At 40.3% G+C, this 26,399-nt stretch overlaps 1 protein-coding gene across 1 annotated transcript; it reads right to left on the reverse strand.

Moving 5' to 3' along the window:
- Positions 1-597: 597 nt before the first annotated feature.
- Positions 598-25,839, reverse strand: LOC140494422 (B-cell antigen receptor complex-associated protein beta chain-like). Its single transcript, XM_072593605.1, has 5 exons — positions 25,713-25,839; positions 11,343-11,699; positions 10,779-10,823; positions 5,879-5,971; positions 598-915 (listed from the first exon to the last, which is right to left on the reverse strand). Exons 1-5 carry the CDS (start codon positions 25,837-25,839, stop codon positions 821-823), a joined length of 717 nt encoding a protein of 238 aa, XP_072449706.1. The 3' UTR covers positions 598-820.
- Between the last annotated feature and the right edge of the window lie 560 nt (positions 25,840-26,399).

Genomic DNA, 26,399 nt, shown 5'->3' on the forward strand with positions numbered 1-26,399 from the left:
GATCCGATATTACTGAATATAGAGCATAAAACATTACAGCGCAGTACAGGCCCTTCGGTCCTCGATGTTGTACTGACCTGTGAAACCAATCTGAAGCCCATCTAACCTATGCTTTTCCATTAATATTCATTTGTTTATCAAATGACCACTCAAATGTCTTTAAAGTTGGTGAGTCTACTACAGTTGCAGGCAGGGCATTCCATGCCCTTACTACTCTCTGAGTAAACAAATGACCTCTGACCTCTGTCCTATATCTATCACCCCTCAAAATAGTTCTTTTTTTCAAATCAATCTTCTGTGACCACTGCGGGTTTTTTTTTGTTTTTGTCAGGATACATTTACTTCTACTTGGTAATTGTCTGCAATGAAGACTTAAAGGAAGTAAGTCAGCATGTAGGTTACTGTCACCATGGATATGAACACAACTTGCAGCAGACCTTATATAGGCTCTGTATGACATTGTACGTCACAGTGGGGTATAACTTGAGTCTTCACATTAATCCATAAATGTATGAAAAATCAATTGTCCAGTGTATGAAAAATCAATTGTCTACTTGTCAGTACAGATTCCCATACAGAAGGAGGTTTGACGTATCATTTAAAATGACAAAATCTTTTATTCCTCCATGGATATTTGTTCAAATTTGCAGGATCAGTCACTGACCAGTGTGTTTTCAAATGGACAGGATAAAAGTCCAACGTTCTTCCAGACTCTTGAATATCTCACAATATGTCAGCTCTGGTCATTTAAACTTCAGCTACTTCAAGCTGTAATGAGGGCATTTGTCATTTCAGCTCAAATGTCTTCGGATCTCCTCATCTACATGACGTAGCGTACCTCACATTTTGTTTCTGTTTGTCGCTTGTTCTCACCGGTTTTGTTTCTGTATCTCACATTGACATACATGGGTTCCTCTGTGGAAAAGAAAAAGATGCCAATCACTCCAGTTGTGGCACATCATTCAGAAACATTGTTTAGCTTCTTCCGGGTAGGTTATGTAAGATTGGTGTTTTTAGTAGTTAAGCAACCTCTGTAAAGGATTATGGCCCATTATGCAGAATACCACCAAGTATGAAAAGTGTGGGATGAGATGAGTGAAGTATGTTATATAATACAAAACTTCAGTCCTTTTAGATGGTAGCTGTCATGTATTTGGGAGGTGTTGTCTAAGGATCTTTGGTGACTACCTGCAATACTCTGATACAATGTGATCGTTCATTCTTATGTGATCTTGCATTTTAATAAAAACCTCACAATTTAAACTAATGGGAGTGGAATCGCATTATAGCCAATACAGGCAAGGAGAATTCATGTTCGACAAGTAACGGGTCTAAATTCTTCAATCACGTTAAAGCCAATTCCTGTCGAAAAAAATGCACATTATAGCAGAACCAACCATACATCTTGCAGATGTTACAAACAGCAGCTATTGAGGGTTGATGGTAGCTGGAGTGGATGCTTGGGAATGTTATGCCAATCAAGAGGGCTGTTTTGTACTGGATGGTTTTATTTTGTTTTATTTTATATTCATTGGTTGAGGGCATCACTGACTAGGCCAGCATTTATTGCCCATACCAGAAGGAAGTTAAGAATCAGCAACATTGCTGTGGATCTGAAGACACATCCAGTCCAGACCAGGTGTAATGCTTCTTGAGTGTTGTTGGAGCTCCCCCCATTCAGGCAAATGGGGAATATTCCATCACACTCCTGACTTATGCCTTGCAGATGGTTGTCACACTTTGGGGAATCAGGAGGTGGGTTGCTCACTATGGTGTTCTTAGGCCCTGATCTGTTCTGATACTTAGTTTGTTGAATTTCTAGTTAATAGTAACTCCCAGGGTGTTGATAGTGTTGGTTTCAGTGATAATAATGTCATCAAATAGATTCTCTCTTATTGAAGATCATCATAACCTAGCATTCTCATGGCACAAATTTTACTTGCTTTTTTCATCCCAGGTCTGGGTATTGTCAAGAGTGTGGTGCTGGAAAAGCACAGGAGGTCAGGCAGCATCCGTGGAGCAGGGGGATTGACATTTCGGGCATAAGCCATTCATTAGGATGCTGCCTGATCTGCTTGTGCTTCTCCAGCACCACACTCTCGACACTGGTCTCCAGCATCTGCAGTCCTCACTTTCTCCCAACCTGGATTTTGTTCAGGTCTTGACGCACTTAGACGTGGACTGCTTCATAGCCCATCTAGAGATTTGACAATAAAATTCTAATCTGACATTCAAGTGCAACAATGACAGAATGCTATGTTGTCCAAGCTGCTTTCTGAATGAAGCTCCAAACCAAAGCCCGTCAGGCCTTTCTGGTGGATGTAAGAGATCTTATGGTGAAATTTTGAAGAACAGAGGAGTTTCCTCAGTGTCCTGGCCAAAGTTTATTATGGATTCACAGAGTTTTACAGCATGGAAAGAACCCCATTCTGTCATGTAGAAAATTGCTGCAGTGTTTCCTTGACATAAAAAAACAAATCCAACCCAGTGAATTATCACTTTTTAGTTTACTCATGATCATCAGTAAAGTGATGCATCAACAGTGGATTGCAGTGTTTCAAGATGATAGCTCACCACCAATTTCTCAAGGGCAATTAAAGATGACCAATAAATGCTGTCCCAGCCAGCAATGCCTGCACCTATGAATTAGTAATTTTAACAATTACACTTCCTTGACTTTAAAAATAGGGATATAGAGTGAAAGTAAGGAAGTTATGCTAAACCCTTTGAAAGCACTGATTAGGAATAACCTGCTCAGTGATGCTTAGTTTGGATTTCGCCAGGATTCATTTTATAGATAGTATACACGACTAATGCTGAGCACTGGTGGTGGAGGGAGTGAATGTTCATGGATGCGATTACAAGCAATCAAACTGTACTGTCCAATATGGTGCCAAGCTTCTTGAGCGTTATCGGAGCAAAATTCACCTATGCAAAAAGGGAGTATTCAATCAAACTCCAGACTTATACCTTCTAGGTGGCGGACAGGCTTTGTGGAGTCAGGAGCTGAGTTACATACTGCAGGACTCCTACACTCTGACTGCTTTTGCAGCCACAGTATTTCTATGCTAGTTCAGTTCAATTTCTAGTCAACAGTAACCTCATTATAGCCTTTGTTCAAACATGGACAAAACAGCCAAACTCCAGAGGGGAGGTCAGAGTGCCTCATCATTTACAATAAACCAGCATTTGAGCAAGAGTGACATCAAGGAGCCCTGGCAAAACTAGAGTCAGGGGGAATTCTTTGCTGGTTAGGGTCATACCTAGCACAAAGGAAGAAGGTTATGATTGCTGTGGTTATTCATCTCTGCTGGAGTTCCTCAGGATAGAGCCAAGGCCCAACCATTTCCAACTGCTTCATCAATGACCTTCCCACCATCATAAGGTCAGAAGTGGGAATGTTCAATGATGGTTGTACAAAACCATCCACAACTCCTCAGATATTGCAGATAAGTAGTCCATGACAAAAAGTAACAAGATTTGCACAATATTCAGGCTTGAGCTGACAGAAGACAAGTAACATTCGTGCCATACAAGTGCCAGACAATGATAATCTCCAACAAGAGAGAATCTGTCACCTCTTATCATTTAACAATATCACCACTACTGAATTTCCCCACTTTCAACAGCCTGAGGGTTACTATTGACTAGAAATTGAACTGAACTAGCATAGAAATACTGTGGCTGCAAAAGCAGTCAGAGTGTAGGAGTCCTGCAGTATGTAACTCAGCTCCTGACTCCACAAAGCCTGTCCACCACCTAGAAGGTATAAGTCTGGAGTTTGATTGAATACTCCCTTTTTGCGTAGGCGAATATTGCTCCGATAACACTCAAGAAGCTTGGCACCATACTGGACAGTACAGTTTGATTGCTTGTAATCACATCCATGTACATTCACTCCCTCCACCACCAGTGCTCAGCATAGTCATGTATACTATCTATAAAATGAATCCTCGGATAGCACCTTTCAAAACTGAGATCCATACCATCCGGAGATCAAGGACAGCAGATATTTGTGAACATCACAGCCACAGGTTCCCGTCCAAGCCAGTCATCTTCCTGACTTGGAAGTATGTTGCCATTCCTTCAGTATCATTGGGTCAATATCCGAGCACTTCCTGCCTAACAGCATTGTGGGACTACCTACACCAAATAGATTGCAGTTTTTCAAGAAGGTAGCTAGCTCACCACCAACTTCAAGGACAATTAGAGATGGCCACTAAATACTGCCCCAGCCAGCAATACTCATGAATTAGGCATTATTAAAAATTATTGTAGAGCTACTCCTTGACTTAAACATAGTGACATAGAGTGAAAGTAAGGAAGTTATGCTAACCCTTATAAAGCACTGGTTAACTCCTAACTGGTTAGGTGTATTGTGGCCTATTATGGATAACATACTTGTGGAAGAATATCAAGACACAATAGGGGAAATTTGATAACGTGGATGAACAATTTCATTTGCTTGTTGGTACCAGAAAATTGGGCTTATATTCCATCAAGCCATAAAGACGAGGAACAAGCTGTTCTCAGTATCCTGAAAGGTTTTGATACCGTAAACAAAGAGAAACTGTTTTCAGTAGCAGAAAGTTCAGTAACCAGAAGGCATGGATTTAAGATGACTAGCAAGTGGAAACAATGTGATAGACCCTACATGGGGAATCATTAATTAATCTCCTTGTAGAGCTCGTTGAATATATGTTCCCTTGGATCCCTTGGAGTCATTACCTGAACCCTTCCTAAAACAGACTCAGGGATGACAACCAGACTGGTTATGACCACATTGTGCATATATGTTACCATCTGCGTCCAGCTCAAACCAGTATCCATCCCAAGCTGTGACTAGCCTACGTATACCATGAGTAGTGGATCTATTTGGTGTTCGACAATAAATGATATTACTTTCCATTTGGCCTTATGAGTCATTACAGACAAACAAACTCATTTATGTATTGTTATGATTTAGAATACACTATCTGAAAGGGCAGCAGAAGCAGATACTATGGTTTTTAAAGAAAGGTATGATGGTAAAATCAGTTGTCAACAGCAAGTGTTGGATGAGTGCAGAATATAATAAACCTGATGATGGGAATTAAAAGGGGCACACAGAAAGTCTTCCAACAAAAAGGGAAGAAAGGAAGTGTGGTCAACTGCATTAAGGGACACCAGGGTCAGAAGTGTGAGGAGAGATTCCATTTCAGCAAAATATAATCAAATGAAAAATACAAACTGCAGCGGTCTGCAAGTATCAAGGGATCAGAGGATGCTGAAGAGTAGGATGAGTTCTTCTTGAGTGATATACTCAGCACAGACACAAAAAATGTATTCTGGTTTGCTGAGATCATGATTAATGGTAAGGTAACTGAGTATTTTGATTATTGAAGTTGCAGTGTTTATTCTTTCAGATTCCAGTTGCGGCAGACATTTAAATAGCATTAAGGTTAACACTTGAAGAGAGATCTTTGAAGAACTATAACAAAACAATGGAAGAATACAATTATCTGAATAGTTTTATAGAGCTGGCATGGATTGGATGCTGTGAAAGGTCTTCAGTTTTTTCATGATTCCTAAATACACTCCTATGAGTGATACAATTATTTTTCACACCGAATATTTTTAATTGCTTGAATCTAGCTCCTCACCCTTTTTGAATATGGATATCATTTTAGTTTATTTTATAGACTAGTATCTTCCCACTTTCTAGTGACCACCCTATTAATAATTGTCAGAACCTCACAAATCTTGTCCCTACTTACTTTCAGAATCCTGGAATTAATATGATCTACTCCAGGTGGTGTCTTGGCTTTGAGCATTTTCTACTATATTTGTATCGATGTCACTGATTTACTCATGTTTGCTCAACAATGACCCTTCTTACCTTTTTTAATTAATTTTCTGGCCAAAAAGGAAGTGGTGACTGACACAATCAATATGATAGACAATATGCAACCAATCAGGATCCATATTGAACCTGCCAAATAAATAAAGTTATTAGATCACCTTTTAGAACATTATTTATCAATATAATTATTGGATATCCCATTGAAAAACACACAACCATAAAAAATTATAATGTACCCAGTTTAATCAAAAAGGCTGAATCATGAATTCAGGACAAGCTGAAGAGTATGCACAAGCTACATACGGTACTACAATGGCGTGGGATCGGTTGGATGGATTAAACGGTCTTTAACTGTCCATCATGTACGTATGGTATCTTTCTAATTTCATGTGGTCTTCATGAATCATCAGATCAGTGCTTGAGATATAGTTCCACAGGCAAAACTATTTTCTAGGATGTCACCTGTTACCATTCAAGATGAGCCCCAATAGCCAAACATTAAATCACATCAGCCTGTGAGTTATTTGTATCTAACAATTCATCCCATCTTTATGGAGTCTATGATGGAAGGATATATTTGTGCACACCTATATATGTACACTATGAATTGCCAGAACGATTTGTTACCATATTGTGGATATCCATTACCACCCGTCCCCAGCTTGAACTGTTGTTTGTTCACATTACACAATCAAACATATCCTCCATGATCCAAAATGCAAAACAGAATTATAAAACATTATCAATTAACTATGTTTTTGCCTTTACAGTTGGCTGAATTGAATATGGGTCATTTATGCATGGCAGGTTTAATGTTTAAGAAGTGCAAAAGCAATACTATTGAAGCTGAAGTTCAAGTTGGCAAAAGTTCTTTCCGTTCCATAATACAAAAGCAAACTGTCCTTTTTTTTTACATATTTGCTTGTATCATATTCCATTCCTCGTAAATGTTTTACCAATTTCCCCACACCATTGGACTTCTGAAATCTTCTTCAAACACAAAGAAAAGAGAACACGTGTATATCCTTTTGACAGAACCTCTGGGCCTGCATGGCTGAAACATTAACCAGGTGACTTATCTTGACACAGCATCTGTCTTGGACTTGTATATCATTCCTTCCCTGTCCCATATCCTTGTGCTTCAAGTCAGAAGAGAAGCCTCAAAAATCACCTCTGAAGAAAATACTGTTCATTTTTTAAGTTCTAAGTTGTGGAAGAAGTTTAATTAGTACCCAATTAGATATAGCAAAATTATTTTCAGTACAACATATCATATTGTTTAGCTGATTTCTTGATACAATCCTGTTTGTCAAAACACTCAGCTGTTCAGTTGGCACTAAATTCTAAAGCAAACAGCAATTTGACAGTGAATAATTCTGTTCTTGTTGGATAAAGGAGCATCTGAGGAATATTATCAGAATATGAAACTGTAAGCAAGTATGGCCAATAGTGAGAAGATTTGTAGCTCAGGTTGAGTTTTGGATGTAGGTCTGCTCACTGAGCTGGAAGGTTCATTTTTAGATGTTTCATTACTCTATTCACCACCCCATGAGAAAAGGAACAGGAATTGACTTCACCACAGGAAATAACATCACCCAGGAAATGACATCACCAACCCAAAGAAACCCAAACATAAAAATAGAAAGCAGGAATTTTCAGCAGTGCTTCGCCAGAGGCCCATTGAAGATGTTACCCAGTAGGGTAACGAAATATCTGGAAATGAACCTTCCGGTTCAGTGAGCAAAACTACATCCAAAAGTATGGCCAATGAAAGTGGTTCGATCAAGTACAATATGTCAAATCCTAGGGCTATCAAGGAATCTTGCATTGTAACAATCATGTTTTGCACATAAGACCATAGGAGCAGAAATTAAGCCATTCAGCCCATCGAGTCTGGTCTGCCATTCAATCATGGCTAATAGGATTTTCGACGTTATTTTCCTGCTTTCTCCCCATAACCTTTGATTCCCTTGGCAATCATGAACTTATCTATCTCCTTATCTCCATTCAAAAGGGTCTTCCATTTATTCTAAGGCCATGCCCTCGGGTCCTCATCTCTCCTGCCAATGGAAACATCTTCCCAATATCCACTCTGTTCAGGCTGCTCAGTATTCTGTAAGTTTCAATCAAGTCCTCCCTCATCCTTCTAAACTACATCAAGAATAGTCTCAGAGTCCTCAAATGTTCCTCGTATGTTATGCATGAAAACAGTTGGTAGTATTGTTTATATCACAGTGTAAAAGTGGCAACATCAGCTTTGTAGCACTCTGAGAAAGATGGTGGGGTTCTCAGTAGGGTTAGGAGGTTCTCAATGAAAGAGGACTTCCAAACTCAGTCACCCCCATGGTAAGTCCGCATGAAAGGCCCAAAGAGCCCTGGGAGCTGCCAGTCAGATCCTTGACCTGTGTTCACCTATCCCCACCTCACCACCCTGCACCCCACCCAAAACCCTCCCCAGATCCCACCCTCTTTACTTGCAGCTGCCCTTACACCCAACTCCAGACCTGAAGAAGGGTTACACCTGAAACATTAACTTCTCCACCTCCTGATGCTGCCTGGCTTGCTGTGTTCCCCCAGCCTCCTGATGCTGCCTGCCTTGCTGTGTTCCCCCAGCCTCCTGATGCTGCCTGCCTTGCTGTGTTCCCCCAGCCCCCTGATACTGCCTGCCTTGCTGTGTTCTTCCAGCCTCCTAATGCTGCCTGGCTTGCTGTGTCCCCCCAGCCTCCTAATGCTGCCTGGCTTGCTGTGTCCCCCCAGCCTCCTAATGCTGCCTGCCTTGCTGTGTTCCTCCAGCCTCCTGATACTGCCTGCCTTGCTGTGTTCCTCCAGCCTCCTGATGCTGCCTGGCTTGCTGTGTTCCTCCAGCCTCCTGATGCTGCCTGGCTTGCTGTGTTCCCCCAGCCTCCTGCTGGTCTACCAAAGAGATAGCATAGGCACTAGTGATGATCTTTCAGGAATCACTAGAATGATGGAAGGTCTCAGAGGACTGGAAAATCACTAATGTGACACCCCCGTTTAAAAAGGAAGTAAGGCAAAAGATGGAAAATTACAGACCGATTTTTAGCCTAACCTCAGTCATGGGTAAGATCCTGGAATCATTGTGAAGGATGAGATCTCTGAATACTTGGAAGTGTACAGTAAAATAGGGCAAAGTCAGCTAGAGTTCTTTGAGGAAGTAACGACCAGGTTAGACCAGGGAGAGCCAAAGGATGTTATCTACCTGGACTTCAAGAAGGCATTTGACAAGGTGCCGCATGGGAGGCTACTGATTAAGGTAAGGGCTGATGGTGTCAGAGGCAAGGTGCTAGCATGGATAAAAGCTTGGCTGTCTGGCAGAAAGTGGAGAGTGGGGATAAAAGGGTCTTTCTCAGGATGGCAGCCATAAGTGGTATTCCACAGTGTTCAGTGCTGGGACCACAACCTTTCACTTTATACATTAACGATCTAGATGAAGTAACTGGGATATTCTGGCTAAGTTCACAGACAATACAAAGATAGGTAGCGGGACAGGTAGCACTGAGGAGGTAGGGATGCTGCAGAAAGATTTATACAGATTAGAAGAGTGGGCAAAGAAGTGGCAGATAGAGTATAATGTGGGAAAGTGTGAGGTCATCCACTTGGGTGGGAAGAATAAAGACATGGACTATTTTCTAAATGGGGAGCAAATCCAGAAGTCTGAAGGGCAAAGAGACTTGAAAGTTCGAGTCCAGGATTCTCTCAAGGTAAACTTGCAGGTTGAGTCAGTATTTAGGAAGGCAAATGCAATGTTGGCATTTGTTTTGAGAGGACTTGAATGTAAAAGCAGGGATGTACTTCTGAGACTCTATAAAGCTCTGGTCAGACCACATTTGGAATATTGCATGTAGTTTTGTGCCCCAGAGCTCAGGAAGGATGTATCAGCCCTGGAACATGTACAGAGGAGGTTCATGAGAATGGTCTCAGGAATGAACAGCTTAACATATGAGGAATGTTTGAGGACTCTGGGTTTGTACTCGATGGAGTTTAGGAGGTTGAGAGGGATCTAATACAGAATACTGAATGGCTGAGCGAGAGTAGATGTTGGGAAGATGTTTCCATTGGTCGGAGAGACTGGGACCCGAGGGCACAGCCTGAGAGTAAAGGAAAGACCTTTTAGAATGGAGAAAAGGAGAAACTTCTTCAGCCAGAGAGTGGGGAATCTATGGAATTCACTACCACAGAAAACTATGGAGGCCAGGTCATTGAGTATATTTAAGATTGACATAGAAAGGTTCTTGAGTTTCAAAGGGTTCAAAGGTTATGGGGAGAAAATGGGAGAATGGGGTTGAGAAACTCACCAGACATGATTGAATGTCTGAGCAGACTTAATGGGCTGAATGGCCTAATTTCTGCTTCTATGTCTTATGGTCTTATGGCCTAATGGAAAGGGCAGCTGCAGCTTGTTTTGTCTTCTGTTTCTGCATTAGCAAGCAGTTTTGTCTTCTGAGTTTCTATGTTGGTTGTTTGTTAACACTGTGTAAGAGACAGAATTTCATTCCAAGTGGGTGGAACTTCATCTAGGACCAAGATTGCAAACGGTGCCAAGAGCAAACCTACTCCTCCAGACCAGCCATCGATCAATGGCTCCCCAACAGGCAGAAGTGCGTGACACTTGTTGCTTTTTCTCCTTTATTTTCCATTTATTTCTCTTATTGTTATCATTATCATTCATTATTATTACTTAATAGACACACATATTTAAGCAAATCGCTGTTGTTGAGCCGTGTCTAGATTTAACTGAATCCGAAATAAACTACTTGGATACATCCTGTGATCCAAGACACTGCTGAAGCTAATTTTACACCAAAATACATCAAATTCTGGATCTGTCACCAGCACACAATGCAGAGCAAGATACTAAATGAAGAAGATCATTGTGCGACATCTTTGCAATTGTAAACAGGAAGTTGCCACATACCAGTTGTATTGTCATCGGAAGACACTGCCATTTCATTGTTGATAACTGGAATAATAAACACATATTATTTAATTTGTTATAATAGTGAAACTTCATGTACTCAAACTTGATTGTTAGCTAAATTAACATACTTTTTCACTCGTGAAGCTCTTCAAGAATAAACAGCTAATTAAGTGAGAATAAAGAGCATATATGACAGGTTCCCAAGAGTGTATATTCAATTTATGTTTTTTTTTCATGAAAATGAGAGCAGGCTGGTGATCTTTCAAGAGTTTAATAGTCTATAATATAAATCAGGGTCAATGTGGTCTGCTGGACTGGATTCAAATAACTAAACATGTTGGAGAGGAATTTTTCAGTTATTTTGACCCCTGATTGCCTCAGGAGTTGTATCCACTTTTTCACTTGGAGATTTTTTTGATTGACAGAGAGCACCCATATCTTACTTAAGGGAGAACCATAGCTCTATGGGGCAAGCTAGAATGGCCAATAAGTCGTTTCCTATCATAATCATATGTATTCATCTAAAAGCCAAAACACAAATCATTTACAAAGAATACATACCTTGGACCTGCAGGTGAGTGCCATTCCCAGACATTCTATATACTGGGGGAGGAATCTCAATTAATACCTCACAAACGTACATCCCAGTGTCATTCCGGTTTATGGGGAAAATAGACAGAGTGCTAACTGTATCATTGAGAGAATGTTTCATCCTTTTGGTGTAATCCTGGTAAAGTTTGGTTATGTTCCCTTTGGATGACAGAACTAGAATCCTTTGCTCTGATAAAACTTTGCTCCATTCTATGCGCCGTTCCAAGCTGGAGCTATTAATCCAACAAGTCATTGTTGCTGTGCCTCCTTCCATTGCAGAAAGGTACGGCGGAGATTGTGTAACCATAAGAATCACACTGTTCCCAACTGTAAGGAAAAGAAAATGCACAAGGATTGAAATGTTCACTTTTTGTATGAAGGATCGTCTGGAAATCAACCCCTGTTGTTTTCAGTTATTCATGCAACTGTATCTATTCAGCCATCTAAAATGTTTCTAACAGACAAATGATCAAATAAAATATTTTATGTGCTATTGATTACAGAAGGCATATTTGCCTGGACAGCTTGATGCTCACTTGCAAATTCTATTATCAGAACATCAATCTGAACAATAAAAACAAACAATGTGGCTTCTTTTCAAAAATTCATCCAAATGACCATTCTCTTTTTACCGAATTGTAATGGAGATGAACCACATGAATGGGCTCTTAAGATTCTCTATTCTTAGAAGATCATACCCCCATTAGTAAAGTGAACAGACTGGAATAAAGTCCCAGTGCTATTCCAGCCAATCTCTTCTGTATTCTCTCTGAGATGCTAAAACATGCTTTGAAAGTCTCCAACTTTATCTCGATGCTGGAAGCTTCAGACAATTCTGTTGTTATTACATAAATAGTTACACTGGAAAAGTAAGACAGAAAAATTATTGTCTAACTCCCGGGCAAATCTCAACTATTCACCATGACCTTACCACTCTGACTATTGCACATGATTTGTTTGGATGTGGTTTGATTTGATTATTTTCAGGTGTACCAAGATACAGCGAAACGTATTGTTTTGCATGTTATCCAGATAAATCATACCATACATAAGTACATCAGGGTAATAGAACAGAATGCAGAATATGGATTTAGAGCTACAGAGAAGGTAAAGAAATAGATGAGCCTTCTGTTCCTTAAGTTATTTTGTATTCAGAATTCCATAGTTCTTTAATCCAATGGGTTTGAGTTTTGTTTCTAAATCTGTGGAAGGTCACAAGCTGGGTGTTTAAATTGAATATTTACCTGCACTTGAGCAAGTTTTAGATGAGAACATGATGAGGACTGTTTGTGGTGCACTCCATATGAAGGACACTTGTGGCACAGGGTAACATCCCTACCTCTGAGCCAGGAGTTCCAGATTCAAGTCTTGCCTGCCACAGAGGCATGCAATAACACCTCTGAACAGGTTGATGCAAAAATAACTTGGCTCCCTTGTAGTACAATGGTAGTGTCCCTAGCCCTGGGCTGGGTTCAAGTCCCAACTGCTCAAAAGGTGTGCAATGCCATCGTGTTGATGAAAAATACTCTTCTTTGAAAAAAATGTTGCACTATTTTTCATTGTGTATTCAGTGGTAGGACCACTTAGAATCATAGAGTTATGGAGATGTACAACACAGAACAAACCCTTCGGTCCAACTCGTCCATGCCGGCCAGATATCCTAAATCTACTCTAGTCCCATTTGCCAGCACTTGACCCATATCCCTCTAAACCCTTCCTATTCATATACTCATCCAGATGACTTTTAAATGCTGTAATTGTACCAGCCTCCACCACTTCCTCTGGCAGCTCATTCCGTACATGCACCACCCTCTGGGTGAAAAAGTTGCCCCTTAGTTCTCTTTTATTTCTTTTCCCTCTCACCTATACCTATGCCGTTAGTTCTGGAGTCCCCGACCCCAGGGAAAAGACCTTGTCTATTTACCCTGTTCCTGCCCTTCATGATTTTATAAATCTCTGTAAGGTCCCCCCTCAGCCTCTGACGCTCCAGGGAAAACAGCCCCAGCCGATTCAGCCTCTCCCCATAGCTCAAATCCTCCAACCCTGGCAACATCCTTGTAGATCTTTTCTGAAACCTTTCAAGTTTCACAACATTTCAAGCAGGATCTGGCCTAATTTCTTTTTGACCCACCAAATGCAGGAAGATCGTTTTCCAAGCAACACCTTCATCATGAAACACTCAATTAGAGATCGAATAAATTCCTTGAGAAGGACATGTACTCATGACCTCGTTTATAATTGAGTACATAATCAGACTGTCATGCTACTACTGAAGTGAAGATAGATTGACAGAAGTACACCTCTTGAATGAGACAGTAAATCAAGACTCCATCAATAATGAATATAAAAGTGTCCATTATATCAATCTATGAACAGCAATGGAGTTTTTCAAGTGTCTCCGCCAGCATTTATCTATCAACTAACACAATCCAAACTGAATCAACCAGTTCAGCTATCTCATCGCTGTTTATGGGATCTTTCTGTATATGGATTGGCTGCTGTGTTCGCTTAAGCAACAAGTGATTACACGTCAATGTAATTAAAGTAATGTGAAGTTCTTTAGAATATCCCCAGAAAATGTGCATTGTATGGGTGCAACTCTCTTTCTTTGTTTCAGCTTTGCTTTCTCTCTAATCAAAATTTGTGGAGCTGTCATAGAATCATAGTCGTATGGTCATACAGCATGGAAATAGATCCTTCAGTCTAACCAGCCGATGTCAAACATAATCCCAAACTAAAGTGATTCCACCTGCCTGCTCCAGACCCATATCCCTCCAAACCTTTCCTATTCATGTACCTATCCAAATGTCTCTTAACCATTGTAATTGTACCCACATCCATCACTTCATTAAGGAGCTCATTCCACATGTGAACCACCAGTGGGTAAAAAATTTACCCCTCATGTCTTTATTAACTCTCACCTTAAAAATGTGCCCCTAGTCTTGAAATCCCCAATGCTAGGAAAAACAACTACCATCAACTCTATCTATATCTCTCATTAGAAAATAAATTTCTAGCAGGTTGCCTTCTATGCTGCCAGCCTATCCAGCCTTTCTTTATACCCGGCAACATCATGGTAAATCACTTCTGAACCTCTCCAGCTTAATAATATCCTTCCAATAACTGGGTGACTAGAACTGGACACAGTATTCCAATGTCTCTGTCCTGCAAGACTTTTGGGTTTTTCAATTGAAAGAAAAGGAAATGCACTGTACTGCATTTTAATTTTCCAGTTGGCTTTATGGTTGTTACAGAATGATATGATATAATCTGTTTAGTGCCAAAGTCTGGGTAAATTTTGGAGCTATTACTATGTTGACATGACTCAAGCAATGTTTTGATCCATTGGCAGCCAGTTTAGTTTTATTCAGAAATTTGAAATATAAGTTCCTTAAAGCAGTGTTTTATTATTTGTTTTAAATACTTTTCAGTTGCAATCCCAAACTATTATGGAAAATTGTTAATATTTGGGTATGTTTCATAATAACTAAATCATAAATCATAAATCAGGCTATCACTCCTCCAAAAGATTGCTTCTAAGGTTCGCAGCAGTGTTATTCCATCTCAGCTCATCACTTCTCTCTCATACTGACCTACATAGAAAGTAAGAGCAGCAGTAGGCCATTCAGCCCTTCAAACCTGCGCTACCATTCAACATGATCACAGTTGATCATCTATCTCAATGCCATATTCCTGATTTCTCCCCATACCTCCTGGTAGCCTTTAACATCTTTTTTGAATATATCCAAAGACTTAGTCTCCACAATCTTCTGTGGTAGAAAATTCCACAGGCTTACTACCCCTTGAATGATGAAGAAAAGCAAAATGACTCCACAGCATGGTGGCTCAGTGGTTAGCACTGCAGCCTCACAGCATCAGGGTCCCAGGTTCGATTCCAGCCTGGGGTGACTGTCTGTGTGGAGTTTGCATGTCCTCCCTGTGTGGGTACCCTTCAGGTGCTCCGGTTTCCTCACACAGTCAAAAGTTGTGCAGGTCAGGTGAATTGGCCATGCTAAATTGCCCGTAGTGTTAGGTACATTAATCAGAGTGAAATGGGTCTGGATGGGTTACTCTTCAGAGGGTTGGTGTGAACTGGTTGGGCCGAAGGGCCTGTTTCACACTGTAGGGAATCTAATCTAATCTCAAAGAACATAGACATATATGCCGCCTCATAGTCATACATTATACCAACGTAATTTGCAACTGATTTCTCTCAAACAATTAACTGCATCTTGCATCCAATCTAAAAAGAGTTTGGTAGCAGCAAGTCTACACTATGGTGACCAGGGTCGATCTAGCTCATACAAAATGGTTTCAGTGATGCTTAAGATTAAGGTTAACCATATCCTAACAGTCAGTGCACCTTCACCCTCCCCTCACAGCCCTATTTCAAATTGTTAATAATTACGGGAAACCCAGATAGCTAGCATTAAAACTGGAGCAATACTTAAAAAAAAGTCTGAGACATGAAGACCTGTTTAAAATGTTTAAGTTGGGGGGGGGGCGGTGGCACATTGTGGGAGGGGCTAATGCCTACATTCCTAATGCCTGCACTCCCACCCACCCCCAAAATCCAGAAATTGAGGCTTCTGATTTGAAGCTTTTAAGGTTTTACTTCTGATCTAATCCAAATGTACCCATTTTTAAAAGTTTAAAATTTCCCATTAACAGCTATAAATAGAACCTATGTTTTCCTATCTAGCTATTGACCAATAAACCACTCTTTGGGCTTCCAATAAGCATTCATACTCCTCTCCTCTCCACCCCAACCAAGAGAAAGCTGCTGTTAACTGGTTTTCAAAGTCAGAGAGGTGCCCTTACGATCAGACTTTCTTCAAAATGGCAACCAGAAACATCCCCTCACCACAAGCAGGACATTTTAATAATCAGGTGTAGGAAGGGGAAATCTCCTCAACAGCAAAACCTAACTTTACTAGTCATTTGTTTAATAACCTATTTGTGAGACCTTTCTCTATACAAGTTGGCTGCCAGAACAACAGCAGCCCATTGACTAAACTGTTTCTTTGCTGTACATCTCTTTGACTCTATGACTCTAAAACTATAGGATGCCCTAAAGATGTGAGAAGGTACCAAGAAATGTAACATATATAAGCAGATAAATGTTGAAAGCATTAATATGTCAGCTATTTTAGCAGGTGGAGTTTACAATTAGCTACCCACCTGAAAACAAAGGACAATTAAGCACAACACAAAATCACAAGTGTTTGTACACTTTTATCATGAACAATATTTTGGAAGAGTGAAAATGATAACCTGGGAAAATATAATGTTACTCAGTATGTCACAGTCAACCCTGAATTCCATTAGGGTCAGATAAGTCAAGACTGGACAGACTGGACATTGAGTGCAGCTCTTAGCAATGTCAAGTCCTGACCCGGAAGGGTATTCCATTGGGACAGATACACTGGCATTATCTGGTGACCAGCAGACCATACATCGCAGCAATGAATATATTGGTGCCCATTAGAGTTTTCCAAGTTGTGAAAACAACCTCAGTGTCAGTGTATTTTCACAGAAAGGGCTAAATTTTGAGGAGATTTTCTGGCTTCTAGCCAAATCAGGCCTTAATTTTGATAAACAGCGATATGTTGACTTATGGTCTAAAACGGAGCAGACAACGCCCATCTACTCTACACATGCAGCTTGTTCTGAGGAATCTTAGCTAGATCAGGTCTTGGGTATTATTGTTGATACCTGATTCGTCTCCTTCCAAGGTTACAATTGGATTTTTAAATTTATTTCCACATGTATTTGTTACAAATACAGTGAAAAGTGTTGTGTAATGTCACCTCACATCAGTGCCATCTTAAAACACAGAAATAAGCCAAGACGTAGAATATAAAGGTAGAAAATAAAGTTATAAGTTTAACATTATAATCCTTCTTGTAAGTGCTTAGCCATTGGCCTAGATCCAGGTACATCCAGCCGATGCTGAGACTAACACAAGCACAAAGCAGTTGGCCAGCCTCGAGGCCCGTCCCTGCACTGCACTGCTGGAACCCTGCCAGCATTCTTCAGCACTATCTTGCCTCCACCGACAATGACACCGCCATGAGACTGCACTGGGATGATCTCGGAAATGCAGCTACCGCTGAGGCTGACAGGTCCCGCACCAAACACTGGGAAGACTGAAGGTGACTCTTAAAGTCAGTGGAGTTGTGACAGTGTGGAAGGTGGTGCAGGTTACAGTAGGGCATAGATAAGCTGCAGAGCTGAGAGGTGGCAAATGGAGTTTATTGCGGATAAGTGTGAGGTGATTCACTTTGGAAGGAGTAACAGGAATACAGAGTTACTGGGTTAGTGGTAAGATTCTTAGTAGTGTGGATGAGCAGAGAGATCTCCGTGTCCATGTGCAATTATCCCTGAAAGTTGCCACCCAGGTTGGTAGGATTGTTAAGAAGGCATATGATGTATTAGCTTTTATTGGTAGAGGGACTGAGTTTCAGAACCATGAGGTCACGCTGCAGCTGTACAAAACTCTGGTGCAGCTACACTTGGAGTATTGCATACAGTTCTGGTCGCCACATTATAGGAAAGATGTGGAAGCATTGGAAAAGGTGCAGATGAGATTTATCAGGATGTTGCCTGGTATGGAGGGAAGGTCTTATGAGGAAATGCTGTGGGACATGAGGCTGTTTTCTTTAGAGAGAAGAAGATTGAGACGTGACTTAATAGAGGTATACAAGATGCTCAGAGGACTAGATAGAGTGGACAGTGAGAGCCTTTTTCCTTGGATGGTGATGGCTAGCATGAGGGGACACAGCTTTAAATTGAGGTGGTGATAAAAATTTGACAGGACAGATGTCAAAGGTAGGTTCTTTACTCAGAGAGTAGTAAGGACGTGGAATGCTCTGCCTGCAACAGTAGTGGACTTGCCAATATTAAGGATATTTAAATTGTTATTGAATAAACATATGGATGATAATGGAATAGTGACGGTTAGATGGGCTTCAGATTGGTTTCACAGGTTGGCACAACATCGAGGGGCGAAGGGCCTGTACTGCACTGTAATGTTCTGTGTTTTCTATGAAATATAATAGTATCAAATCTCTTAATTCTGAGGCGAGGTCTTGTTACTCTCAATTTTCTTTGTGTCTTGTTTCTCAATTGACACTCAGAAACAAGGTCAACCATCTCCAATCAAATTCTCACTGGGATATGTAGCGAGGTGGCTATGTGCAGGTTACCGGAATGTGCACAGTTTCTTTACTATAGTATGAAAACAACTCTGTGGTCTTCAAAAAAGTAAATGAAACCTATCATTACTCTCTCTCCAGTTAATGAAGATGCTCAAAGTCCCCGAGAATAGGGGATTTTAGCTGATGCTCACTCAGATCAAACATTTCACTTGCTTTCCACCCACTCACCTGTTGCTTTCATTAGAAAAGACATTGTAGTTGCAGTACTGCTACTACTTTTTTACAGAAACAACGTATAATTCAGTAAAATAAGAACAATACCAACAAAATATCAGCACAGAGAGTGAACGGTGGCTGGAAACAGCTTTTTCTGACTCCATATTAAAGCAAATTAAAAGAAAATTGTCTCTTTTCATTCTGGCAGTATCCTCAGATGCATTCTTTAATGAATCATATTTTAGCTGGCTGCCTGATAATACATGCCATTGCAAAGAAAATACAAAATAAGTTTGAAAAGGGTTACATTGTAGCTGCTGACCTTCATACGATGTCCTGACCAACATAATGTGTAAGGCACATGCAAGTGGAACAAGCCCGGTCATATGGTAATAAATGGTAATATAGTAATAAATCCATCCTCACCCTATATTTGCATGAATATTAGACTGGGCACCAGTGATTTTCTAGGCAGCTGTTTGTGCGGAAACAACCATGTAAGTTCCCCACATTATTTGAGAATTAAGTGTAACATTACAGTACGCTATTAATTACCACGGTTCAGTCTGCAGCCTGTAAGTCAGAAGGTTGTGTGTTTAAGTCCACTCCTCTTCCAGCTGTAAAGAAGTGACAACCTCCCATTGAAGGATCAGAGTGTTTTCTATGCTCCACATATAAAACCAATTTAAAATCAGAGAGAAAAGCAATGTAATTTCCTGCAGGGTGTACCCTCACACTGCTTCCTCATGCAGATGGTAAATCAAATTGAGGGTGTAACTCAGTGTACAAACTAATGGGGTCCACTCAACCATTTGGAAGTTTTGTAGACCTACTTGATTTAACAGCCAGAGCACACATTTTCTCCTTCAGACCTCTTGTGGTGCAGTGTTAGTGTCCCTACCTCTGAGCCTGTAGGCCTGGGTTCAAACCACACCTGCTCCACAGGTATATCACAATGTGATAGGTTAATTAAAAAATCTACAGGCTTTCTCTTATTTCTCTCTCGCATTTGAGGCTTTATTTCTAACATAGTATAAATGCAAAATTTAAAAGGCATCTGGATGGATATATAGATAGGAAGGGTTTGGAGGGATATGGGCCAGGTGCTGGCAGGTAGGACTACATCGAGTTGGGATATCTGATCGGCATGGATGAGCTGGGCCAGGGGTTCTGTTTCTGTGCTGTACATCTCTATGACTCTGTAACATTTGAAATTTAAAATCCGGGTCCTCAAAAATAAGCAGTTAAACACACACACACACACACACACACACACACCACACACACCCTTCATTTGTACATCACTATTTTTCCTTCACCATTATTAGCAATTATTTACCTTTGGCTCTGAGCACCCTTACAATCTATTCAAATGTTAATCTGCAGAATAATAAACACAATTTTCAAATCTTTCAGTTCTGAAGTAGAGTCATCTCAGACTTTAAACATCAACACTGTTTCTATCTCCACAGATGTGACCAGCCCTGCCAAGTTTTGCGAGCATTTTCAGGTTTTATTTCAGATTTCTAGCTTTTGCAGTATTTTGCTTTTCTATAAAGCCCGATTCATGAATGATCCTTGCACACCCACACATTTCAGACAGCTAGAGTTAAACAATTTCCTGCAATCCTTAACCAATGAGCCACCTCTGAGTGTCTGTGCAGCACTTGTAGCTTTCTAGCCACACATGCTAATGACGCCCAACTACCAAGAACAGTTCAGATTGATTCAGTCAGTTAGCTAATACCACCACCCAATTATCAAACCAGATTCTTAAATTTCAATTAGAAAAGAGATTAGATTTGTTATTACCCTTGCATGAAGATTCTTTTTGGTTTCAACCTTATCAAATCATCACCATCGTGAAGTTTATGTGCCGTGCATTTTTCTTTCAAATATATTGCATTTTATTTATGTCTGCATTAAATTTCATCTGCTATTGTTCTGCTCACTCATGTGTGAGATTAGGTTTTCTTTCTATAATTATAGCATTGTTAGAGCTGTGTTGTCATAAATTGAAGTATATCTATTCACATTGCATTCTGTACACAATAGAAGTTGCAAAGTATGATAGATAGGTTTAGTTGTGTATGAGCTAAAACTTCACTACAAGTGATGAATTGCCAAGAAGCAATATGTGATCGGTAATTCAGCAAGCAAACTATCAGTGTTAAATCCTCTTCAGAAACTCATCAAAATATAATAATATAGTTAAGCAAGCTGGACTGCAGACTACAAAGCAAAACAATTGTGTCAGACAAGTCAATCATGCTAGCTTAATTATTGTAAATCGAATTCAATCATCTCAGTCATGGAATCATCATATAGTCATGACAATAGTGTCACCCAATCTATTCATTTTAGTATGATAAAACTTGAGAATCCTGTAATGTATACAATTAAAATGGGTTGTAGAACTAGCATGCATCAGCAAAGGAAGAGGAAGACAGATTTAATTCAAAAGACCAGTGGTGCAGTCTATCAGATTTGGAGGACAAGTTCTCCACAGTGAATGCAACTGCTAGCAACTGTCATGTGTTAAGTATCATAGTTATCTAGTTGTAATAACGTTAATAGAATAATATTTATTTGACCATTCTGGCATAATTCATATCACATGCTAGTGCATATAAGAGCAGTAAGATTAAAAATAGTCAACAAACTTCTGGAGAAATGGCAGAGCAGTGATGACCAAAGATTCCTGGGACATCAGAACCAATCCTGGGAAGGAGAGATGTGTACAATGTGGATAGTATTAATCTCAACAGAATATGAAGTAATATCCTGATAAGAATGTTAAATAGTTCTACAGCAAGTCAGGTTTGGACAAGCTTGCCAAGGGAAGGGTTACAACAAGACAAAGCATTTGTCAACATAGGCAAGAATTTAGCCAAACAACTTAACAGTACAGTTCAGAAATAGGATGGATTAGACAGACAGAAAATGTGAGATAAACCACAAAGAGCACATTTTGTATAAAGACTGATGAGCTGTAGGCACACACAGATATGAAATGAGGAGGCCTAATGTTAGTGAACCAAGAATTAATGTGACTTAATGAATTAGAATCAAAGACTGTCCTGTGATGAAGTAGTTGAGCAATGAATGGCTTTCTAACAGGAGACTGTTCAGGAAAAGGAATTGGAAAGTTGGCTTGCTGGATTACTAAAAGCATAGAAATTAAAATCAAACAGAAAAGAAAACCAGATTATTGTCAGGTCAATTGTTCAGTGGAGAATGTTACTGAAGGCAAAAAGTGCAGGAGAGAACTAGAAAATAGATATAATTGGGGCAACAAAAGTACATGAAAATAGATCATGAGAAGGTGCAAGAAGGAACCTAAAAACAAATTGTGGAATGGCAGTCAAAGGGACATTACAATTATTTAGAGATGAACAAGGAGATCTTCTGGGGCAGAGGGTAGGTTGTAATATTAAATGAGTGTTTTGTATCTGTCTCCATTCAGGAGGAGGATGCCGTCAACGTCAGATGAAATAAAGATGATGAAGAAAAATAGTATAAAAGAAAGCTAGAAATAGGGAGATACTAAAATGTTTGGCAGAGCTCAAAGTAAAAAAAAATCACTCAGTGTTGATGGATGTGCCACAAAATACTGAGAGATGCAAGAGTGCTAGCATAGAGAGTCTCCTAAATTCTTCTAATCCCTCTTAATCAGGGAGAGGTTCCAGAACTAAAAGCAAATTTAGAATAAACTGAGCAACTACATCTAAGAGTCAGTGGTGGTAAGCTGTCAGAGATATTAGTATAGGACAAAAAAGTATCATTTGCCAAAATATAAGCATGTAAAAGGGAAAGTTGCAATCATCCCATATACCATAGAATTGCTCACTCATTAGACAGAGAATAGCTGATGGTGGTTTAACATGAAAGTCACCAAGACTCAAATGATGGGAGAGGTTGAGAAATCAGGACATTCGCGGTATGCAAAATGTTGAAAGCTGGCAAGGCTTTCTGAAAGGCAAATCACGTTTGAGTACTCTAATTAAATACTTCAATAAAGTAACAGAGATGGCTGAGCTAACAGTTCTGTTGATGTTGTCCACATAAATGTTCAAAAGGTGCTTGTTTGAATGATGTACGATAGGCTTTTCGGCACAACTGAAACCCATAGGATTAAAGTGGCAGTTTCTTTGTGGAGAAGCAATTTGATCAGGGACCATGTCAAAGGCTGCAGACTGGTTTAGAAAGCTGAGGAAGGATTACAGAGATTAAAGCCGAAAGGTTGGATTCCCTAGCTATCTGTACAGAGAGCACAACAGAATTTGTTTCTTACTAATGACCAGAATCTCATACAGAGGGCATAATTTTAACATTAACTAATATTTCAAAAACTTGGAACTTCAGCAAATATGAATGAGGAGACTAACAGACTTCAACAGATAATCAAATGAAATGAGCAGATCTTTGCAGATGTAGATTAATGTATAGAGATGAGAAATGATTCAATTTTGGGAAAAAGAGTGAGAAGATGCAATATAAAGTAAATGATACAATTTCAAGTGGGAGTACAGGAACAGAGAGATATGAAGGCAATGTGTGCAAGTCTTTGATGTTGAGGTGTCAAATTGAGAAGGCTGTTAGCATTTTTAGTATTTTTTTATCCATTCCTGGTTTATTATGAATCTCTACAACTTTAAATTTATTTAATTGCCCTTCAATGCAACTTTATGATAAGCTTTTAAAACATCAAGGCACGTTACATAACAGGGTACATCACAGTTCAGGCAAGTTATTGTCTTCTTAAAGCATTAAAGCAAGTTTCCCCTTTTTAGTCCATACAGTTTATCTAGTTCCTGTTACACACTTAGAGCTCACATTTACCACAATAATCAGTTTCATTACTTTACATAAAATGGGAATTAAACTAATCTTTTATCAGTTGTGCCAATCTCCTTGTCCCTCCTTCTGAATTACAGTATTCACCAGTTTAGCCTGTCATTAATCTTCCAGTATCTTTTTCCTGTGTAACAAATCCCTTGTAATTGCTATCAGCTCTTCACAAACGTCTCCCAATGTCTCCTGCAGCAATCTGAAATAATTACCATCTATCCCATCGAATTTATTTGCTTTATGTTCATCTTGCCTTTCTGGGTCTTCCATTTAAGTTATAACAAAGAGATAACTTTTGCTTGGAATATCTTTGTTGAGACAAGATGTGTTTCTGTGAATAGATTAAGGAAGCAATCATTCAGAGTATTTGAAGTCATTTTGCATAGATTATAGTTTTCAGCTGTTGTCTGACCCTCCACTTGCTGATATAATAGTGAAAAAATCTTTTACTGTTGATATGTGTCATCTTACACACAACCACCTGGGCTATACTTTTTTTTCAACTCCCTGATCGCGTTTCTTATGTCTTTTTTATCTTAATCTCATGTGTTCTTTCCCTCATGGGCTTTTTATATGTAATTTCTCCTTTTTATCTGACTTTTGTTTGATGATCTGTTTTGGAATGAGTTTGTTCTGTCTGAGCTTGCTGCTTTTGGGAGTGCCTATTTCCCACATTCTCAGGTTTTTACCTGCAGAGGTATTTCACTTGTCTTCTGCTCAAATGTTGTTGAATGACTTTCTAAGCTCTATTTATATGTGTTATTTGCTCATTTCACTGGATATAGCCTGTCATGAATCTAGTTTATATTGCATCTTCTCATTCTTTCTCCCTAAATTGAATCACTTCACATCTCTGTACATTAATCTACATATGCCAAAGACCTGCTCATTCATCTGTATACAGGGTATCTGCTGAAGTCTGTTAGTCTCCTCGGACATATTTGCTGAAGTTCCAAGTTTTGATTTTCGTTATTTCTTACTCACAGATCCTGCTAAACTTTGTTAATCTGTGCATCACTCTAGGGAGAGGTGCGATGTTTTCTGAATGATTTATGACTCCCAAACCAAAATGGTTACTTCGTGGCTTCATAGAATCCTTACAGTATGGAAACAGGCCCTTCAGCCCAGCAAGGCCACACCAACCCTCCAAAGACTATCCCAAACCCATTCCTATACCACTCTACATTTACCCCTGACTAGTGCACCTAACCTACACATCCCTGTGACACTACGAGCAATTCAACATGGCCAATTCACCTAACCTGCGCATCTTTGGATTGTGGGAGGAAACCAGCGCATCCAGAGGAAACCCACAGGGACACAGAGAAAATGTGCAAACTCCACACAGACAGTCGCCTGAGTATGAAATCAAACCCAGGTTCCTGGCACTCTGAAGCAGCAATGCTAACCACTGATCCACTATGCCACCCCATTCCTTGACACGTAATCTTCAGCAAGAGTTAAGAAGCAGTTGTGTATTATTGAATTGAATTGATCTGAATTGAACTGAATTAGCTTTATTGTCACATGTACCCAAATGAGTACAGTATAAAAGTTTACAGTCGCCCCAATATAGTGCCATCTTAGGTACAGAGATCAACCTTGTAGGAAACAAACAAAAGATACAGCTGGGGATTTCAACACAAGGGTGCACATCTTTAGGGTGAAAGGAGGGAAATTTAAAAAAGATATGGGGGCAATTTTTTATATGGAGGGTGGTTTGCATGTGGAATGAACTTCCTGAGGAAGTGATGGATGTGGGTACAATTACAACGTTTAAAAGACATTTGAATGGGTATATAAATAGGAAAGGTTTGGAGGGATTTGGGCCAGGGCAGGCAGGTGGGACTAGTTTAGTTTGAGATTATGGTCAGTATGGACTGGTTGGACCGAAGGGTTTGTTTCCGTGCTGTTTGACTCTATGACTCTAAAAGTAAGTAGTCCATCATTATAGGTCATAGGAAAAAATTAGAAAAATAAAGAAGTAAAACATTCAGAATATCGGTCGTTCTGACCCAGTCTGTGCTGGGATCTAGCCTCAACGGAGATTTCAATCTCCTCACTGTCGCCTGCACCTGACCTACCAATGGAGGAGTCGCACCATTTTAGGTACCATCTCTTTGTCGCTGAACCCACACTTGGCCTGCAACCAAGAGTCCCTGGCTCTGCTGCCAGACCAGGGCACTATTGAGCCATGCGTCCTTTCTTCGACTGCAGATATCGCCTTGCTGCGCCGCCATCTTGAAGTGTCTGCTGCTGCTGACACTGCCATCCCCAATCACTGGAGGAGCTGTGCTGCTGCTGCTACAGGCCCGATCACTGGGAGAACAGCACTGCTGCTCCTGCCAGAGCCACTGATCACCAGGAGAATGGCCCACTGCCACAGCCCCTGATCACCTGGGAGCATGGCACAACTGCTGCTGCCACAGGCCTTGATCACTGGGAGAATGGCCCCACTGCCACAGGCCTAGGTCACTGGGAGAATGGCCTCACTGTCACAGGCCCCGATCACTGGGAGAATGGTCCCACTGTCACAGGCCTGGATCACTGGGAGAATGGTCCCACTGTTACAGGCCTTGATCACTGGGAGAATGGTCCCACTGTCACAGGCCTCGATCACTGGCAGAATGGTCCCACTGTCACAGGCCTTGATCGCTGGGAGAATGGTCCCATTGTCACAGGCCTCGATCGCTGGGAGAATGGTCCCATTGTCACAGGCCTCGATCGCTGGGAGAATGGTCCCACTGTCACAGGCCTCGATCACTGGGAGAATGGTCCCACTGTCACAGGCCATGATCAC

Source organism: Chiloscyllium punctatum, chromosome 24 (assembly GCF_047496795.1).
Source record: "Chiloscyllium punctatum isolate Juve2018m chromosome 24, sChiPun1.3, whole genome shotgun sequence".
NCBI classification, from domain to species: Eukaryota; Metazoa; Chordata; class Chondrichthyes; order Orectolobiformes; family Hemiscylliidae; genus Chiloscyllium; species Chiloscyllium punctatum.

Excerpts from the sequence above, each read along its gene's own strand:
- LOC140494422 (XM_072593605.1), bottom strand. The coding sequence starts at position 25,839 with ATGGCGGCGCAGCAAGGCGATATCTGCAGTCGAAGAAAGGACGCATGG. Across the intron at positions 11,700-25,712 it reads GGTTCAGCGACAAAGAGATG|TTGGGAACAGTGTGATTCTT; the intron begins GTACCTAAAATG and ends TTTTCCTTACAG. Across the intron at positions 5,972-10,778 it reads TTCCGATGACAATACAACTG|GTTCAATATGGATCCTGATT; the intron begins GTATGTGGCAAC and ends TTTATTTGGCAG.